Genomic DNA, 21,708 nt, shown 5'->3' with positions numbered 1-21,708 from the left:
GAACAAACGCATGTATTATGGACCATATTTTTGTCCCTCTCCTACCCCCAAATTCATATGTTGAAACTCTAATCCCCAATGCAATGGTATTTAGAGACTGAGTCTTTGAGAGGTAATTCAGTTTAAATGAGATAATGAGGGTGAGGAGAGAAAGAGAGAGTAGAATTCACCTGCTCTCTCCCCTGTGAGAACAGAGTGAGAAGACAGCCATCTGTAAGCCAGGAAGAAAGCCCTCACTGGGAAACCAAATTGATTGGCACCTTGATCTTAGACTTCCTATTCTCTAGAACTATGAGAAATAAATTCCTATTGTTTAAACCACCAGTCTATGGTGTTTTTTTTTTTTTTTATGAATAGGCTAAGTTGACCTATACGATGTATATATTTTAAATATAAAAAATTAATGATTGATCCACATACCTTTAACATTCTTTTACTAAAATCTATCAGTGTGTCTGAAGACTGCCTAGGTCAGTTATCCAGTGATGTCATTTGACTGATACAAGCTTCAAGTTGATATTCTGCCTATAAGGGAATTGATTAAATAACATACCATGAAGATTAAGCCAGTTGCTATTAAGTTGGAGAAAAGGCAAAAGCTAAGCTAGAGAATAGTCTACTGTCAGAAATTGAGCCCAGAAAGTCATTGGATCAGCACCAAAGACTAGAGTGGGAGAGTAAGAACAAGATGATGTCTACAATCTTTGGGTCAAACAAGTCAAATGAGACTTAGAAAGACAGACAACTCCTTGCCCCCATTTAGTCCTATATTAACAACAACAACAACAACAACAAAAGACCTGGTGGTAATAAAATGTCACTGTACAAGCAAATTTGGACATGGGTATGTATTCATGTGCTGTTGTGGTGGGAGTAAGAATGTCAACCAATAACATATACAAACACATCTTAAAGTCTAGTTAGTCAAAAATCTTAAGCCAAAAATGATGCTGATAAAAATACACATTATAACACACTCTAGGGTTAAACCAATAACTACAAAAACTCGACTGATCATGATCTTAAACAGTAATTTTTCATTGAAAACAAAAATAGCATCAATTAAGAATCATGAACAACTTAAAACAACATGGATGATGTGCTAGAAAGGAAATATCCTCCTTCAAATTATTACACCTAGTTGTGGGCATGCACAGTAGAACTTTGCTAATTGTTAAGTGTTTTGTGGCACAGACTTCTTAGAAAAATCTGATTCTTCAGGGAACCATAGCCATGAGCTAATTTTAGTTTATGAACACCAAATTTTAGTAACTCAAAGTCATTCAATATATAACTACTAGGAAGCAGCTTATGTAAAAATGCAATGCTGTGAATTGTGAGTCAGTTGCTGGCACACACCACAGAAAGAACTTGGATTTAGGGGAGTCTGAGGCTCACCTGCAGAACTCCACTGCATAATAGAGAACTGGCTGCTGTGTGAGGCTGTGCTGCCAGTTACACCAGGGAAACTAGCATTCCTTTCCAGATGATCTGTTCAAAAAGGCTAGAAGCTGGGAGAAACTTCTAGATGCCAACAAGTAGTTAAGAGAGAACTCCCCAGGGTTCTACACTCTGAAATGAGCTTTTACAGTCCTGATCACAGGAGAAGCCCTCAGCTCAGGCAGGCCTTTGGTCAGAGATTGCCCAGAGATGTTGCTCCAGAAGGGGAATCCACATGGAATCAATCCTATAGGTATCTGAGCCCAGGGCAGCACCAGCTTGGTACCAGCCATTCTGAGAACCTATATGCTAGGGCTGTACAGATGTCGCTGCTGCTGTGGTGCTGCTCTGAGAAGGGAGAGGGAAGAGCAGGTGTTCCCATGTATCCAGGGACCCCACCACCCTGTTGTGAGACCAAGATGTGAGCAGATTGCACTCCCTATAGCTTTTTGTGTATGCTGCTCACTGGAGAGGGTCCTGGCCTTTTCTGGTCACAAACCCATGTTGCTATTTTGTGAGTTTTGCTTAACTGTGTTCCACCTTTGAGTCAAGTTTGAAATGGAGAAAACCTAGGGAAAACTCTTCTGGACATTTGTCTGGGGTAAGATTTCGTGAATAAGACCTCAAAAGCACAGGCAACAAAAATAAAGATAGACAAATAGGACTTAATTAAATTAAAAAGCTCTACACAGCCAAAGAATAATCAACATAATGAACAGACCTCCTACAGGATGGAAGAAAATATTTTCAAACTACGTATCTGATAGGGCACTAATATTCAGAATTTACAAGGAACTCAAACTACTCAACAGCAACAATAAAAGGAAATAATCCCATTAAAAAGGGACTAGGAAATGAATAGACTTTTTCAAAGGAGAACAAAAAGAAATGTTCAGCATCAGTAATTATCAGAGAGAAATGAAACTTAAAACCACAATGCGATATCATCTTATACCAATCAGTATGGCTACTGTTAAAAAGATTTTTAAAAAAGATGTTAGCAAGAATACAGGGAATAGGGAACACTTATACCCTGTTGGTGGGAACGTAAATTAGTACCACCTCTACGGCAATCAGTATGGATATTTCTCAAAGAATTAAAAATAGACCTATCATTTGATCCAACAATCCTGCTACTGGGTCTCTTAGCCAAAGGAAAAGAAATAATTATATCAAAAAGATACCTGTACTCTTTTATCACAGTGCTATTTATAATAGCAAAGATATGGATTCAAATTAAGTGTTCACCAATGGATTTTTGGATAAAGAAAATGTGACATGCACACACACACAATGGTTTACTATTCAGCCATGAAAAAGAATTAAGTAATCTTTTCAGCAGCATGGATGGGACTAGAGACCATTATCTTTAGTGAAACAACTCAGGCATAGAGACAAATACCTCAAAGTCTCACAAATGAGAAGATAAGTAATGTGTACGCATGAAGAGTGCACTGATAGTGGAGGATGGATAATAAGAAATTACTGAATGGGTACAAAGTATGGTACTCTAATGATGGACACATTAAAAGCCCTGACTTCACCACTGTGCAATATATATTATACCTGTACTCCATAAATTTATACAAATTCAAAAACAGCATGATCTTAAAACTAGGAGCTGTCAGTGACTGGTGTGGGCATCAATTAAGTATGCTAAGAATGTAAACTTTTTCAAGATTAGTTTCTAAGTTACACATTTACTTGAAGCATTAAAAATCCTGAACAAACTGAACAATAACAAATGTGGGCACCTATTTCTTTTAGCAAAGACAGGATGCATTGTCCTTCTGTGTCTTGTGACAGACTATTTAAACCAGAGAACATGTTTCACAAATTGAAATATTTATGGTTTGCTTGTAGGTAGAAACATTTAGGACCAGTTATTAAAGAGACCAAAAAATCTCAAAGGAAAGAATGATCATAGAACAGGTTACGGTAGCTCCTAAAACCTGTATGTGCCATATTTTCTATTATGGAGTCAAATAGAAGTTGTAAATACCTATCAGAAATCCTAAGGAAATTTTTATTTATAGAAAAACAGTAAAGGTAATGTACAAAATAACACTTTTTGAATTGCTAGACTTTTACAAACTCCGAACAAAGGTTTACAATTTCCTGCCAAGGAGATGCAGCAGCTGCTTCAGGATGTGGGTAAGACAAGCATGTTCCTGTGGTAACCATTTCCCACAGAAGAAAAGTAGTTAAAAGACAAATCTTTGCTAAACTGCAGCCTTGGAGGTCTCCTGATTTATGAGAGCAACAAGAACAAAGTAAATTGAGCTGTTTAAGAAGCAGTTTAGAAATAACTATTCATTGAACCAGCAAAGTTTATCAAATAAAATGACTAAATTTACAGTGGATAGAAAACACTTTGACATAGCTTGGTAGTCCCCAAGCATTTTATTACATGGCATTGTATTTTTGATGGATATACTACCACTAGTATATTCTACAACTATACAAGATAAATCTTCATATAAATCCCTTAAGGTTCTAGTCAATCCTTTGTAAATAATAATTCTGCTAGTGCTACAAATGCAGATTTATTCAGTTGAAATAGGTTGTACATTTATTTTCCCATAATATCATGTTTTTTCCCTTATCTTTCAACTACAAGCTATCTTCTAGTAATACTTACATATTAGTGTTATTTTATGCATCTCTTGTTCATTGGAATTCATTCACTTTATTCACTCATCCTTCCAACAAACATGTATTGAGTACATCAGCAAATAATTGGGTCAACTGAGAATTGCTTTCTCATCTTGTACTTATGTCCATTATTTTCCGATAATGAGAAGCCTAATTTTTCATGCCATTGCGGTTGATCCACCCAAACCCTCTAACCAAGAGCTATGGTTGTTACATATTTATTTCTAAGGGTGAGAAGCAGTAGGGTGCAGAGAGTAGGATGATAAGGAAAGAAATTGGTATGTATTACTTGCACCCAACATGCAGAGCACTTAGATACGTGTTCAACACATATTACCTCCAACAAGTTTCATGACAACAAAATGAGGTAGGTATATTATTATTCCATTTCCATAAGCTGAAAAACTCAATCTCAACACTTAAGGGACTGGTCATTTAAGGTCACACAGTTAGTAAGTGGCAGTGCTAATAATGTAATAGTGGTCTATCTAATCCCAAAGGCTTTTGGACATCTCTTCTACACAGTTAGAACCCAATACTTCTTTGTTCGATTTTTGAAAAAAATTGTTTGAATCTATGCTACTCATAAAACCCAGATCTCCTCCTCTTCCATTTTGCCTGCAAAAACAATATACTGTTTAGATCAATACCGAGGGAAATACCTTTCAGCAACAGTTTGTGAAGCAAAGGTAGACAGCTGATATAATGAAAAATTCTAATGAATAAAGTAAAACATTTTTACAACCCTGAAACCTATCTGTCCAAACACTATATTATGCTAGATTTTTTTTTCAGAACCACTCTTCTGGGAGTAACAGATAATAAATTATGAATAGGTATCTAAAAGTAAGTGCTAGCAATATAAATTAAATAAAAATGCAAATATAAAATATTTTATTAACAGAAATGAAGTAATATCACAAAATTAATGTTAAAGGAAAAAATTTATTATGTAGCTTTCCCTCTAATTAGTTCATAGCAGTAGGTACCTTATATTCTTCATAGTCATTGCTATCTAGAAAGTCCCTTTTCTCCAGTTCTATACGTTGTTCTGGTGAGGGTTTAGCAGGTTGTGGCTTAATTGAGGCTTGTTCATATAAGGGCTTTCCACTAAAAAACAGTTCCTTCCAATCGTGCATCAACTTGTGTGGAATCATGCTATTGCAAAACAAAAAGGTAGAGATTAATCAATGGTTAGTCAAATATAAACTCTAAGATAAGAGTTAGTTTACATATTTATAAATGACTTGCAACAGAAAAATCTAATGTTACATCGGTCTTATTGTCATGGCATATGTGGTAAACTTTGAAATTATTTTTCAATAATTATTTCTATTTAAGTTTAATGAAAGTGAGTTAATTACTTAAGTATAATACAGATGTTAAAGTTTAAAGGGGGCTTGAAAAGCATGTTTAGCCTGTTTGTTTTGCCCAGAAAGACACTAGAGCATTTAAATGATTTCTAAGGTTGCATAGTCAGTTGACATCAAGCTGGAAATGAAAGAACCTAAGTATTGTGATCCTTCTCATTGTTTTTGACATGCTGTTCTGCCATGACACAGTCAATTAGCAAGTTTGAAGAACCAGGAGCATTCAGTAACATTCATTCATTCAAACCTAAGTTCTGGACCTTTCACATGTACTGGTCATTAGAGATATAACAGTAAGTAGAATTCTTGGGCTCAAATGCCAGACTCTGAGAAGGAAGTGCAAAAATAATTGCAGAAATAAACAAAAGTGTTAAATGAGAATACACAGTGGGCAAGTATAACAGGGTGACTCAACTTGGTGGTTCAAGGGAGGTCTCTTTGAAGAAAGAACTGCTAAGTTGAAGCCTAAAGAATGCCTAGGAGGCAACTAGGACAGAGTGACAGGAAAATTGTTTCAAGAAGAACAAAATGTGCAAAGGGAAGAAAGAGCCAGACATGATTCTGATGCACTTCTTTAAAGACAGCTCGACTAGAATTTGAAATGACAACTTAAAAAGGTAGTACTTCACTCTGATACGTGCTACCACATGGATGAACTTTGAAGACATTAAGCTAAGTGAAATCAGCCAGGCACAAAAGGACAAATATTACATAATTCTACTTATACCAGTTACTTAGCATAGCCAAATTCAAAGAGAAATAAAATAGCATAGAGGTTCTTAGGGGCTACGGTCCCTAAAGAATCAGCTACAGTCAGGGCTCTGGGAGAACTCCTGACCCTGCTTATAGTCAAACCCAGAGTCCGAAGCATTCTTCTTTATAACCTTTTAATATTCTCCTTGTGGCTCCACTGTGACATTTGCAGAGAATCTATGGTTGCAATCCACTGAAGTGGTCCATGTACTTTGAAAAAGTTAGGAGAAAAAAAAAAAAACCTTAACTTTGTGACCTTTACTGTAATTTTTTTGCACATTTAAGATGTGAGGAAAGAAAGATAAAATGGCAAAAAGCAGGAAGGCTTATTAAATAGCTTCTATAATATTTAAGAATATTGGTCTAGGGCAGATACTGAGAGTAGCTCACACCTTTAATCCCAGCACTCTGGGAGGCTGAGGTGGGAGGATCAGTTGAGGTAAGAAGCTCAAGACCAGCCTGGCCAACCTAATGAGACTCCCCATCTACAAAAAAGTATTTTTTTTAAAAAAAGAATATTGGTCTTTAATATTGGTTTTTAAAAAAAGTATATTGGTCTTATACTTGCCCAATGTTGTCCTTTTACTCAAGATTCTGGCCTTACTAATTCCCACCTGGCACTGAGGTTCCTGAATAAGAAAATCATCTGCCATGGCTTCTGGGTCCCTGAAATCAGTTTTCTTCTTAACTGAAATCTCTAAGATTCCATGCATACATCCAGTTTCTTGAATGATCCAAATTTCATCAGCTCAGCTCAGACCGGCCTGGTCTGATAAAGCAATTATTAATTCAACATAAAACAACTGAGGAAAAAATGCTATTATATTACCAAGGGTTGCCTTGGAAGTAGTACTACACTTTCCATTTTATTTTATTGATTGATTGAGAAAGGGTGCTGATATCTTGTCCAGACTAGAGTTCAATGGCATCATCACAGATTACAGCAACCTCAAACTTCTGGGCTCAAATGATCCTCCTGCCTCAGCCTCCCAAGTAGCTGAGACTACAGGAGTGCACTATGATGCCTGTAGAATTTTCCTAGTTTTTGTAGAGATAGAATCCTGCTCTTGCTCAAGCTGGTCTCAAACTCCTGGCCTCAAGCAATCCTCCTATCTCCGCCTTCCAAAGTGCTAGGATTATAGGTATGAGCCACTATGTCTAGGCACTTTCCATTTTAGGATGATATTTTTGAATTTTAAATAACTTGTCCTAAAAAGTCAGGCTATATGGTCTGCTTTAGCCCAGTGTGAATCATTTATGCTACTTGTCTGTTTTTCTATTGCTATTTAAACGTACTTTGATTTTTTAAAATTAAACTTTCTGTTTTGAGATAATTGTAGATTCATGTGAAGTTGTAAGAAGTAATGCAGAGAGATCCACATGCCCTTCGCCTAGTATCTTCCAATTGTGACATCTTACAAAACTATAATACAACCAGGATATTGATACTGATACAGTCAAGATACAGAACACTGCTGTCAGCACAAACACAAAACCTTTCGCCTTGCCCCTTTATAGCCATACTCACTCCCATCTCCCCTCTCCTCTCCTTAGCTTCTGATAATCACTCATCTGTTCTCAGTTTCCATATTTTTTTCACTTCAAGAATGTCACATAAGTGCAATCACATAGTATATAACCTTTGGGGATTGTCTTTTTGTTCATTCAGCATAATTATGTGGAGATTCATCCAGGTTGTAGCATGTATCAATAGTTCATTTTGTATTGCTTAGCAATATTCCATGGTATAGATGTGTCACAATTTAACCATCATCTGTTGAAGAACATCTAGAGTGTATAAGTTTTAAGCTATTACAAATAAAGCTGCTATAAACATTCATGTTTTCGTGTGAATGTTAAGTCTTACTATTTCCTGGGTAAATGCCCAGAAGTATAATTGCTAACTAGTATGAGAATTGCATATTCAATTTTTCGAGAAACTGCCACACTGTTTTTCAGAGGCACTGGACCATTTTACATTCTTACTAGCAATGAATGAGTGAATTTCTCTGTATCCTTACCCACATTCAGTGTTTTCGTTATTTTTAAACTTTTAGCTATTCTTTTAAATGCATACTGATATTTCACTGTTTTCACTTTGAATTTGTCTAATAGCTGATGATAAAAACTTTTTTCATGTGAATATTGGTCATCTGTGTATTCTTGTCAACGAAATGCGTTTACACATCTTGTGCCCACTTTCTAATTGAGTTCTTTATTATGGAGTTTTAAGAATAATTCATATATTCCAGATAGTAGTCCTTTGTTGGGTATGTAGTTCGCAAATACTTTCTCCCACTTTCTGTGTCTTTTGTTCTTTTTCAAAGCAAAAGGTTTTGAAGACCAATTTATTGACTTTAATGTTTTAAAGTTTTTGATTTTAATGAAGTCAAATTTGTTAAACTTTCCTTCTCTGGATTACCTAGGCACAGAACCCAAAGATTTTCTCTTACATTTTTCTAAAAGTTTTATGGTTTTATATTTAATTCCATGATTCATTATGAGTTAATTTTGATGTAAGGTGTAAGAATCAAAGGTCTTCTTTTTAAAAAAGAATTTTTTTCTTCCCTATGGATATCCAATTGCTCGAGCACCATTGTTTAAAAGGCTCCTTTTCATCAAATTGCTTTTGCACCTTTGCAATATAAGTTGGGCATTTTTGTGTGGGTTTATTTCTGCGTTCTCTATTCTGTTCCATTGACCTATGTCCATCTTTCTGCCAATTCCACAGTTTTGATTACTATAGCTATATCATAAGTCATGAAATCGGGTAGACTGATTCCTCCCAATGTAGACTTCTTGTCAAAATTGTTTTAGCTATGCTACTTTGCCTTTTCATATAAATTTTCAAATAATTTTGTCTATATCTACAAAAAAGTCTTGCAGGCCTTCTGATAGAAATTGATTAAATGTCTATATTAATTTGGAAAAGTCTGACATCTTTACTTTGTTGAATCTTCCAATCAATAAACACAGCATGTGTGGATGTTTATTTAGATTTTCTTTGATTTTTCTTATTTCTGTCCGTGTTTTGTAGCCTTCTTCATATGAATCCTATACATATGTTGTTAGATTTACACCTAAGTATTTGTTTTTGAGCAACTATAAATGGCATTATATTTTTAATTTTGTTGTCCACCTGTTCACTGGGAGTATACATACAGGCAAAATGTTTGTCTTTCATCCTGTGAACTAGCTGAGGTTCTTTCTGTTGTTGTTGTTTGTTTTGTTTTTTTCTCCAGTCCCTGGCATTTTCTAAATGCCATTTGCAAATAGGGACAGTGTTACTTCTTCATTTCTAATCTATATGCTTATTTCCTTTTATTGTCTTATTGTACTGGCTAGAACTTCTAGGACTATATTGAATAAGAGCAGACAGAATGTATTTTTCTAGTTCCAAATATTAGGCAAAAAGTATTCATCTTTCAGCCATAATTATGTTAGCTGTAGGATGTTCTTTGCCAAGTTGAGAAAGTACCTCCTCTATTTCTACCTTTATTAAAGTTTTTATTATAAATGGGTGTTGAATTTTGTCAAAGGCTTTTTCTTCACTGATGAATGCAATTATTTTTCTTTTTTAGTCTGCTAACATGGCAGACTTCATTGAGTGATTTTAAATTAAACAGGCCTATGTTCCTAAAGTATACCCAACATGGAATTGCTGTACTATTCTTTTTATATGTTGCTAAATTCTATTTATTAAGCTTTTATTAATAATTTTGCAAATATATTAAAAATTTGTCTCTAGTCTTTGCCATCATCTGTCTGGTTTTGCCATCAGAGAATATTGGCTTCATAAAATAAATTCGTAAAGTGTTCCTTCCTTCTTATTTTCTGGAAGAGATTGTGTGGAACTGGTGTTAGTTTTTCTTTAAACATTTAGGAGAATTCTGCAGTGAAACCATCTGGGCCTAGAGATTCCCATTTGGGCAGTTTTTTAAATTACAAACTCAATTTCTTTAATAGCTACAGACCTATTTAAATTACCTATTTCATGTAAGCTGTTTGTGGCAATTTGTGAGAAATGCTTTCCCTCTCTTTTCTGACCTTGCAGGCAATGTAGCTTTCATTCCTTTCATTGTGAAATCTCTAGATCTCAAGCTGAATTACTTGAGAGGCATGCAAATTTAACTGGATTGCTTTAGCCTTCATTTGTGGAAGTACTTTTAGTGAGATACACTGTAGTGTCATAACCCTCTAGCTTTAAGCAAAGGACAATGCACAAAACAGGTCTTCAAATCCAGATGCTACATCCGCTGGACAGACTTTGCTGTAAAGACATTTTCCTCAAGGTCCACAGTACTACTCTCTGAAACTTAGGTGAGATCACATGGGAAACTATTGTCCTTAAATGAGCATCAAGAGAATTTTGTATTCCGTTGAGAATTGGAACAGAAAAGGAAAATCATACAACTGATTGTTTCTTGTTTTGCTTTCATCACTGGGAAGCTCAGATCCAATTTAGTTTCAGACACTGACAAATCTACTGTTGCCTACATAAGTGTCTTTCGATTTATCCTTTCTTCTTAACTTCTCACTTTAATTTGGATTTTTCTTTGTTAGTATTTTGGCATCTTCTTTTTGGGCCATTTTAAAATATTTCCTTTGAAGGATATTAATTCCTTTTACAAACAAGGTGTAATGAAAAGAGTTTTAATAAGTAATATAATAGTCTTTAAATAATTCCAGTCTTATAAGGTCTGACAATTAAGTTCACCTACAGAGTACTCCCCTTGGGAAGCTGTGCACCAACTCAAGTGCCTAGTTCACCCTTCAAAGCACTTTTTCTAGGATGAGTTTGTGAACTTAAATGTCAGACCTTTGTACAAGGACAGTTCCAATGGTCATTTCAGAAAAAGAGTTCCAAAATGTTTTGAAGGGTGGACTAGGCACTCATGTGAGTGTATAGCTTCCCAGAGGGAGAACTTCAAAGGTGACCATAGTGATATTCAGCAATAAGGTAGGTAGCACTTTTTCTAGGATAGATTTATGAACTTAATTGTCTGGCCTTGTATTTGAAGTTTCAAGTATTTTAAACAAGTTATCATATTTGTCTTCATAAATTATAGAGTATTTAGATACAATCTTTAAATGTAAAAAGACAAATATTCCTTAAATAACCAGAGTCAGAGGGAAAATCAAGGTCTCCTGGCCACCCCCCCCCAATTAGTCATTTTCATGAAACATTTTTATCTCTCTTTACTTATCAACCTAGTATCTGCTCTACAGTATTATCTCTTTTCACTCTCATTGGTGGTTTTGACTATATAGAAGTAATACTTACTTGTTTGTCAACATTCGATAGTCTGCCACTTTAGTGGAAAAATCAAGTATTTGATCCATAATCTCTGTACATATTGAATAGTGCTTTTTAAAACGAGCTTGAGCTCTTTCCACAGCAATCTGCTCATGAACTTTCTTCTCTCTGAGGATTTGTTCTTCAAAATCAACCTTGGCTTGTTTTGCCAAAGCCTAAGAAGGCAAAAACATATTTTTAAATCACTATAATTGTGCAATAATTCAAATGAAAATAATATCATCATCTCAATAACTGAAAACTATTTAAATAGAATGAAACTTCCTTTTATACCAGTGTGGAGGCTAAAGCAACTCTATGTTGGCTCCTAGTCCACCATGTTGACTTCTGATTAACCCCTATTCTGGAAATCCCTCTAAAATTTCTACTTTACAATAAACCTTGCACTTAGATCCGAATAACCCTGTCCATAAATTCTGCCCTTAGGCAGATTCTTGTAGCATTCATGTTGAGACTTCAACTTCCTATTCCTCCCTTCCCTGTGATGTATAAGCCTCAGGCCTGGGGGGTGATGGCACAGGGATCTACCATCTTGTCTTATCTCACCAGTGCCAGAGACATGGCTTCTGTCTGTAAGTCCCTATTAAATATTTTCTCTGAGAAACTGCATTTGTCCGCCTCTTCCTTTGGCCTTTCAGTTTCCTCAGACTCTGGATTAGCATAAACTTCCCACCTTGAAACAACCAGGCAAATTAATCAAAAATGAGCACTCTCTCTTATATACACTGAGTATGATGGCACAGATGATATTGGAACAATACTGGAAACATTCCATCCTTAGCTTGGCTTATCAACAAAACATAGTACAGTGAAAAGTGATCTAATTAGGGAAAGCCTGGTGTGAATTAATAATAAATTGAGTATTAAGCCTTTAAAAACTTCACAAATTTCACATCATTAGGGCTCATAGAGAAACACTGAGGTCTTTGCCAGACCCAGCAGAGCAGACACCTCACGCCCACCTCAGGACTCTAAACTTGGGCACATTTGCTGTTGCTGCTGCCCTTTGCCTTTCAGTGGGTGACTTCTATTTGATTTGTACTTAGAAAACATTTTGGAAATTCCCTGATTATCCTGGCTTGAGAATATAACATATTTGCCAGCAAATGTTAACTGTGTTACAAAACTCTCTGCACTTATCGCCTTAATAAACTGATAACACTCATTTATAGAAACATGTATTTCTGTAAAACATAATGAGATACTTGAACAGTTTGTCATCACCCTCTAGTTGAGTCACTATTATTTTGTTTAGGGAACAAAGTAAAATGCAAAGGTCAAACGCAGCCCAGCCAAAATGAAGGTGATACAACCCTCAACTAGAGGAGTTCAAATGACAAAGGTGCTTTTCAATTAGCTCTGCCAGATTCTTGAGAAATTTCATCATGTGCTAACAACCTACTCCAGAAAGAAAACTTGATTCCTGGAATGTAACCCAGTGACTACAACCAGGAAAGTAAACTTGCCTTTGGAGATGTTTTGGTTGAATTCAAACCCCAACTTGTGAGCAAAATTCAAGTTCTAGCTATGAGACCTTGGGCAAGGCATTTCATCTCCTTATTCTTCCATTTCCTCAAAGTGAGGTTATTAATAATACTTATCATACCCAGAAAAACTAACAAACCATGGTAAAGAAATGACTAGATATATGATGATGGATTGCTACATAAAGTCCATCACTTGTTTTGCCATTGATGCTTTGTGTGTTTGTAGGGATGGATAACCTCTAAGCCCAGTTCTTTACATTTGACAGAATCATAAATGACACCAGAATTTGTTACTGTTGTACTGTTTTGTACACCCCATGGTGTACATAGTGGAGAAACAATAAAAATTTAGGCCCAAAGGTTTATGGCATGCTTCAGGAAGCATGAAGAATTAGGAAAGGGGAATTTAGGGTGTAGTAATATTAGACGAGAATTTATGAAGAGAGTGACACTAAAATGAGCCAAGAGGTTGGTTTCTGCAGAGTATCTCTGAATCATGTGGAAATATTTAGGATGTGATGGATCCTAAGGCTTGAATGGAGAGTAGAATTTCTTTATGAGCCACAGAAGAGCTTTCAACCTTGGTTGCTACTATTACCTTCCTCTCTTCCATTTTCCCTCCCTCCTTCCACGTTTTTCTTCCTTCTTTCCCTCCTTCCCCCTCCCTCCATTCTTTCCTTCCTCTCTCCATTCCTACCTACCTTTCTCTGTTCCTATTTTTTCCCTCTATCCAGCTATCAAGCCTTCCTTCTTCTTTTCTACCTCTACTATCCACTCTCTGCTAAACCCACCACAATTTCCGGTATCATCACAGAAAAGTGGGTTGCAGCCCCAACGAGAGAAAGCAGCAAAGGGAAAAGGAAGTCTGTGGGAGGTAGTAAATCTCAGTGGTTGTGAGTTTGGACTCTGGAGTCCGATAGAGCAGGCTTTGCTTCCTGCTATGCCACTCACAAGCTGTACTGCTTTGAGCCTCATAAACTTCAATTTCATTATGTACAAAATGCAGATAAGGATAGTATCCACTTATGATTGGTGCAAGAATTATATTATATATACATGTAATTAGCATAGTGCAATGCTTGGCTCAAAGTAAATGTTTAAAAAACGTTAAACATTATTATAATAATTATTAATAACAATAGTAAGTGGTACAGAAGTGTGAAATCAGGAATTGTCCTATTATAGAATAAAGTCCAATTGCCTTGAAGGAAGAGATTAACAGATTTAATCTAAAAACAAAATAAGAACAAGCAAAAGTAAAAAAATACTTCTGAAAGTGAAAAACAAAGTTCTCCCCTACTTTTCTGTCCCTTATTTCCTTCGATTCACTTCCCTTTCTCCCTTCTTTCTTTTCTTTCTTCCACACTCTTTTTTTCCTCTCTTTCCCTTTCTCTCTCGTTTACTTTTTAAAAATGTGCCAAACACTCGGTTAAGCCTGGGAAAAGTTGTGAGCAGAAGCAAACATGGTCCTGCCCCTCTTTTAGCTTACATTCCAATAGGATTGTCAAATAGTAAAAAAAAAAAAAAAAAAAATACAAGTAAGTGTGTAACTACATACTGAGTATCACTAGAGAAGGATTGGTGGGTATGAAGGTCCATATCAGGGCTCTGACCTAGACGAGAAGCTCCCTGTGCACAGAGCCTGAGTGAAGGCAGGTGGTAAGAAGGGGAAAGGTAGAAGGAACAACTTGGGCATGGATCTGAGAACAGATCAGCACCGCCGGAGCTGGGGGGATAAAAGGAACAGGTCTGAGTAGGCATCTGGGTGATCAAATGCTATGATGAATTTTAATGACAAGAGCAGTGCTAAATCCTAGAGGCAAAAGGATTCCTCTGGTTGCAAAATGGAGAATGGATTGGACTAGATGAGAGGATAGAGTAGGCAAATTGTATGTTATTTCTAATTTTCCCCCTTTCTTCATTTCAAGATGTCTTTTAACTCCTGCTTTAAGGAATTTCTGCCAGACAAAAGCAGAAACTATTGGAGGATCATCCTAACTTTAGTAAAAGACTAAATTCAAAGGCTATATAATCTAGATTTCTAAGAGAGGAGAGAGAGGGGGGTGTTGAAAGCAAAAAGAAAGATGAAGAGATACGCACCCTACTCCCTGGCAGCTCCTGGGGGGCACCAAAGCCTAAGAAGGGATAATATGGGGGACCAATGAAGGCTAGGTCAGACTCCCCATAGGTTCCTGTGTGCTGCGGGAGCATGTGGGCTGTGGCACCAGTGCTCTGTGGCCCTGGGCTCGTGCCTGATGACCGTGGTGTTTCCCAGATGACTGGGCCTTTGTACCCTGGGGCATCGTGTATCTCTGAGGGATAGAGATATGACAGAGTCTAATTTCGGTTGGCTTAAGAGTATAAATAATGTTATACTCTTGCACCCTCCCATTTTGTAGCTGCCAATTCATATACATTAAAAATGTGTGACGGAGAGCACTGCAGTAGTAGTACTGTAGTGGAAACCAGGGGTGGTGATACAGATGTGAGGAAAAAATGAACACAATGAAGAGAAACTTAGTGTGTGAAATTAATAGGACTTAGGATGTTTGGGTCAAGGAGGACTGAGAACGAAGCAGGTTTCAAGCGGGTCCTGAGTTTTTATACTTCCACAACTGGATGATACCATTTATTTGTTAAGATATAGAACCTTAAAAAGACCAGTTTTGGCTTGACCATGTGGAACTGGAAGTGCCTCTAGGAGGCGTGTACATGACTGGAATTGTCAAGGAGGCATTAAGCCTGAACCTCAGGGGGCGCAGGCCCAGTGCATATAAACATAAGTCTCGGCTGTGATGCAGCTGTCTGAGAGAGTAACACAGAGGGGAAAAGAAGGAAGCCTCGGACTAAGCTCTGAGGAACTTGGACAATATTCATCTGATACCAGAGGGGAATGAACCCAGAAACAAGGTCAAGAAGGAGAAGGCAGAGGAGTGGAAGGAAACCCAGAGAGTGTTTTCCACAGTAGTACTTGGTGGAAAGAGTGCGTGGAATAGCAAATCAGAACTATTAAAATAAATACATAAATATGATTGTATGCCAGTCACTGCTGGTAGAGGGATTGATGAATTCAACATGCGTGAATGAAAACTGTCAAACCCAACCATTTCTGAGAGGGGTGACCAGGAAGCAGATCTCTTAGCTGTAGGAAAAGGTCATCATCATGTGAGAGGAAGGAATATATGTTCAGGTGTGTCAGAACCTCATGATATAAGTCCCTGAGGCTGGAGCAGGCCTGAGCACCCCACCGGGTCAGTTCAAGCCAATTAAAGAAAGAACAGAGGAGCCTGCTCAACACGGTGAGACAGTCCAGCTAAAAATGCTTTGCTATTCTGCGCTTAATTAATTGGGCTTTTAAATAGGTACTCAAAAAGATAGATACATGTATCATTGCCAATGTAAGTAAATGCCACTCAATCCATTCAAATCTATTTCCAAAGCAGACGGATGAAATAATCATCCAGGTAATTCGGCTCTTGAGGCCAAAAACACTTGAGATCAGCATTCATTTAGCTCAATTCATGGGGTATGGCTCCTGCTCCCCACCATTTAGGCTATGTCTATTCTCTAAAGGCAAAAGTAACTGACTGAAGATTATGGTACTCTCTAAATGATATTTCTAAAAATTGCATAATTTTAGGTGAAAACTATATTGCACTTTCATCAGATATCACAGTAGAAGCTGTGAAGCTGATAAATAAAGCACAGTCTTCCTGTTTTCTGTCAGGTTTTCTCTTCAACCCAGTCTTGTCTTATAACTATTTTATGACAGTAAAGACAGCCTATCTAAAAATGCCACTTTGATGCGTTATGTATCTCTTCAATCAAATATAGACTAGTGGAGTAAATGCATCTGAAACATTCCCAGTAGGAACTAGACAAGAAATAATCCATAATGACCCATTAATAAATATATTTTGGTTATAAATAAATAAATATAGTTTATTTATGAAGTTCAGAACAAACATAATGTATTGAAAGATTGAAAGATTGTGTATTTTGACTTTCCAAGTTATAAAAGAGCCTGATCCAATGATACCATGATAGCAAAGAGCATACCTAATAGCCAGATCTTGGTTTCTATATATCATTCTCAAATACAATGTCATAGTGTACCCTAGATAAATGATTTATTATATAATTCTGAGGGAGGAACTAGAATAATATGGGTTTGGGAAATCTAGTTTTATCATAAGGTAAGGAATTGTTTATTGAAGACTAATGGTGTGTTATTGAAAAGAAGCAGCTTAAAAGTTCTTTGTCTGAGAATACTCACCTAGAAAAACCAACATCAAAGCCTACTCTAGAAAACATAGTGGACCTTAAAGCAAGTCCTTTGGGTATGTAGGGAAGTAAAGATAATGACTCAATAAAATTAAAATTAGATTACCATCATTCTTTTTGACAGAAACATTTTGTACTTAAGGAAAAGTGATGTATTTAAGATCTTCAAGGAAAGAAAAATGTGAATCAAGAATTTTATACATAGCAAAACTGAAAATCAAGTATGAAAGGCACACATCTTATTATTGTGTGAGGACTCAGGGAATATTGTTCCCATGAGCCCTTCCTGAGAAAATACATTGAAGACATTCAGACAACTGAAATGCCTAGAGACACATGAACACAGCTTAGATAGTAAATTACTTATTAACTTGTGGACTCAAGACTGAAAGGTGACGGCAAGGTATGTAGTGGCTATATGCTCTGTCGATGCAGTTATACAAAAACAGAAATGAAAAGATAATAGGCAGATCATATAAAAAATTAACCTTAGAGGTGATTGGCAACAAAACACAGCTTTGTTTGCCATGAGTTGGTCAAAGGGTCAAAGAGTTTTATTTTGTTTTAAGGATCAAAGGTTTTTAAGGGAGATACTGCTTACAGCTTCTCGATCAAGAGCATCCTGGAAATCTTTAAGTCGTCTTTCCTCATATTGCTTTTCTTTGAAAATTCTGTTTTGCCATAAAACCTCCTTCTCGTGCCGAACATGCATCAGCTGCACAGCAATCCTGCGCTCCTGCTGGGACTGCCTCATCAGCCGGTTAATCAGCTGCTCCTCCCGATAGGCCTCCTGGAAGCACCAGTGGAAAAGCCAATTATCTGTCAAAGCGATGTCCACATTTCCCATTGGACCAAGAAAACTATACATAAATAATACAAAAGACATAATATTCATATAAATTAATTTCCTCCATTTGATTGAAATGTGAACAAAATTTAAGTTATAGAAACAAGACCTTCCAACAAAAGTTGTATAATTTGAGTATCTAGAAACATTATAGTCTTGCAACTCACATTACTTTAAATGAATTATTACTTCCTTTAAAATCTTGCTAAACATAAATTAAGTAATTTTTTTAAGTTTTTATAAACAAGTGATATAATTGTGTATAAAAACACATTTTTCAGAAATTTGGAATTGTGCTATATGCATTCTAACATAACTACTATTTATAAAACAAATATAGCCGTTGTCATGAAGCTGGCAGATCCCATTACTCACTAATGGGGACATCTCAATATTGGGGTGAGGAAAAGCTAAAAACTGACAGAAGGTGAAGCAGCTTGGAGAAGTAGCTAAGTGGAAATTGACCTACTGCTTATTTTAGAAAATCAAAGTGGTCATAATCTGGATGTATTCTAGACTTTTTTAAGAGGCTAGAAGGGGACCAGTCAATGAATAGTGGAAGAGATATTAAACTGGGACATGGTTGTTGCAGTCCCAGTTGTTCTGCTAGCTATTGTGTAGCCTAGGGCAAGTAACTCAGTTTTTCAGCCTAGTTCTTGGTCGGCAAAAGGAGGGGATTAGATGGAAGATGATGACCACGGCCCTAACAAGCTCACTTACTCTTTCTAAAGAGACATCACATGGAAAGAGGAGGTAATTATAGTACTCATTGGGCAAGACTTAATACATCAACACTAGAGTTTTCCATTTGACACTAAATAGTACAATGATTGAATAAGAAAATCTGCAATCATTAATGACACTATCTCAAATGATCTCGTCTACTATAAAGTTACAAGAAAAATATTGTATAGTTAATAAAACCAAGACACAAACCGCAATAATACTCTGTGGTAAATGCTGAACCTGGACTAGGGAATTGTTTGAAAATGTAGCTTGAATATGAATTTTTTCTGTTAGCAAGACATATTAAAAAAAACAATTAAATCTGTTCTGTTTAACTCAAAATACATATGAACTTTTTTCTGTTAGCAAGATATAGTAAAAAAAAAAATCATGAGCAACTTTGAAACATGTCTTATCTAGTTATAAAATTCTAAAAGCTTTAATGTTGATCTAAAAGCTTTAATGTTTTCCTTTGAGATCCAATATTGGAGGTGAGGAAGTATGTAAAAATGGGCATAAGTTCTTCTCATTAACTCATCCACAGTCTTACAATATTACCCTGCATAAATCCTCATTAAAAAGCAAAATCTACTTTTCCACTCATTAAAGAGGGGGCATGGAATGACCACCAACTTATCACTGGGACATCAGCAAAAGAAACAGAAAAGAGCAAAAAAATCCTCAATTACATCCAGGGGGGAGGAGATTCAGGGTTTGAAGTTTCTAAACTTTCCCTGTCAATATCACCAGGTACAGGGCCTGGTCTGCTAAAAAATGAGATGCACTAATCATCCCAGTTGAACCTGCTGATGCTATCGTAAATCATCCCGCCTCAGCCAACCCACTAACTGAGCAAACTCTGCTAAAATCAGTGGAAGAACAGCACAGCTAAGCCCAGCCCAAACTGCCTACATGTTTTGGGGTGATTTTAGATATTTGAGGCAGTCCCACCATATTTTTGAAAAGTATGAACGTGCTTTATTGTTTCAGATGAATTCAAGGAGATTGGCTATGTTGGTATGGTGAGGCAATTTAGTTGCCAAGATGAGAGAGTTAGTCCTTTCAATCCTATGAAGAACAAACTAGATTGGTCAATTATGTTTTGATTATTACTGGATGAAACACATTATGGTTAACACAGAAAAAAGAAGAGAAAATTACTGTGGGATGGCTGAGTTAATGCTATGCACATGAAGCTTTATAATGAAGAGACTAAGTGTATCAGGATCTGCACTCAGAAGCTGAGTGGGAAAGAAGATTTATGTATCTTTTTCCCATTGTACAAGTAGCTCATGATTTAGAAATAGACTGTTTCCCAAAATTTCAGTAGAGTGCAGGATATATTTTCTTATAGAAACAAAGATACAAGTCATGGGGTGCTCAAGGAAGCCAACAGATGTCTATTTAACCCAGAACATAGATGAAATATTCTATATTTGCAATGAGTAAAATGGAAAATGATAAAAGATATGATTTTATTTTAATTATATTTACCATATTTGTGGAAGGATTTAAAGAGCTATAAAATCAAGACAGCTCAATTTGATTTCCAGGGCTTCTACTTCTCCCGTTAGTTAGAGCAAGGAACTTATTCTGGTCTATAATCATTGTCTCATTTTCCAAAGATGCCCAAGCAGTCTTGAGAAAAGGGAGCACTGTAAGGAAGATTTCTCATGGGGAAAGGGGGCACTGTAGGGAAGATTTGATAGCTAAGTATTCAAAGTTCTTTTAGTTAAGAAGTAGGAGAGGAGTCAGGTGTTCAAATGCCAATTCCAAGGAAATAGCAAGGAATAAGTTCTCAGAAGGCAATGGTAATTAATTTGGAGCAAACCTTAAGAATTAGTCAAGATACTAGCCAAATGGCTACAGACCCAAATGGGAGCTAAATTTGTTCCCAGTTTGAACATCTCACTTAAACGCCTATGAAATACTTTAAAACAGTCATATACCAATGGGAGGGCAGGGACAGTTTGTTCTCTCATGCCCCCTCCCCCATTAGTTTGCAACTGTTTAAATTCCACAAGACCAAAATTAAATTTACTAATTCCCCTTCAAACTTAGTCTTTTCCTTTTAGTTGACAATTTTGTAGTAATCAAGTCTGCTCTAAGACATTAGCACCATCCCAAGTTCACTCCCAATATCCAATTCTTCAAGAATTTCACCTCTTACAGTGTTTTTAAATCACCCCCACTCCATTCCACACTCCTGACACCACCTTTATCTTGTATATCAGCTCTTCTTTACTATGCCTCCCCCAACCATCTCTACTTTCAAAACCTGTCCCCCAAAAAGTCAAAGTGACCTTTCTAACCTTAAATATCATCTTTTAATTCACATGGCTCATTATTAGATAATGAAACTTGCAATAAGTAATCATTTAAAAAATACTTTTCAAATATCAATCTTTCGTAATTTGCCATTATTCTAATAAAAGGGAGATGATAAAACTGACTAAACAAAGATATAAGTAATTCTGAAGAAATAGCCTTCCAGCACAAAGAGATGCCCAGAGTTGTTCTCTAAACTTTCACTAAGAAAGCAATGCAGTCTGTGGATAAAGAGTTTCACTTCTTCATATTTACATGAAGCCCCTATTTCTTTCAGTGAATAGAACCAGTAAGCAGACCAGACATGGTTTGGTGAATAAAAGAACAGGCAAGATATCAACTTGAGCACAGGTCTCTGGCTCTCTCTTCATCAGCCAAACTAAAATGAAAGAGCATAAATTCCAAGGGAAAACTGCAATGACTTGAAAGATAGGAGGGATAGTTTGAGGCATTTCTGATAGATCCAGTGTAAATGACCAGAAGAAAGCATCCAGGACTGAC

The 21,708-nt window shown here is 36.4% G+C and overlaps 1 protein-coding gene across 1 annotated transcript in view; it reads right to left on the bottom strand.

Annotated features, from left to right (window-relative positions):
- Positions 1-21,708, bottom strand: part of SPEF2 (sperm flagellar 2) — a 159,827-nt gene that overhangs the window by 116,546 nt on the left and 21,573 nt on the right. The window contains exons 7-9 of the mRNA XM_012807051.1: positions 17,908-18,096; positions 11,503-11,690; positions 5,085-5,253 (exon numbers count right to left, since the gene is read on the bottom strand). Of these exons, the coding sequence (XP_012662505.1) occupies positions 5,085-5,253; positions 11,503-11,690; positions 17,908-18,096 (546 nt within the window). The remainder of the gene's footprint in view (positions 1-5,084; positions 5,254-11,502; positions 11,691-17,907; positions 18,097-21,708) is intronic.

This window comes from Otolemur garnettii, unplaced genomic scaffold (assembly GCF_000181295.1).
Source record: "Otolemur garnettii isolate 467f Iridium unplaced genomic scaffold, OtoGar3 scaffold00063, whole genome shotgun sequence".
In the NCBI taxonomy this organism is placed as follows: Eukaryota; Metazoa; Chordata; class Mammalia; order Primates; family Galagidae; genus Otolemur; species Otolemur garnettii.
Note: the sequence above shows the minus strand (reverse complement) of the source record. Positions and strands in the feature narration are given on the sequence as shown.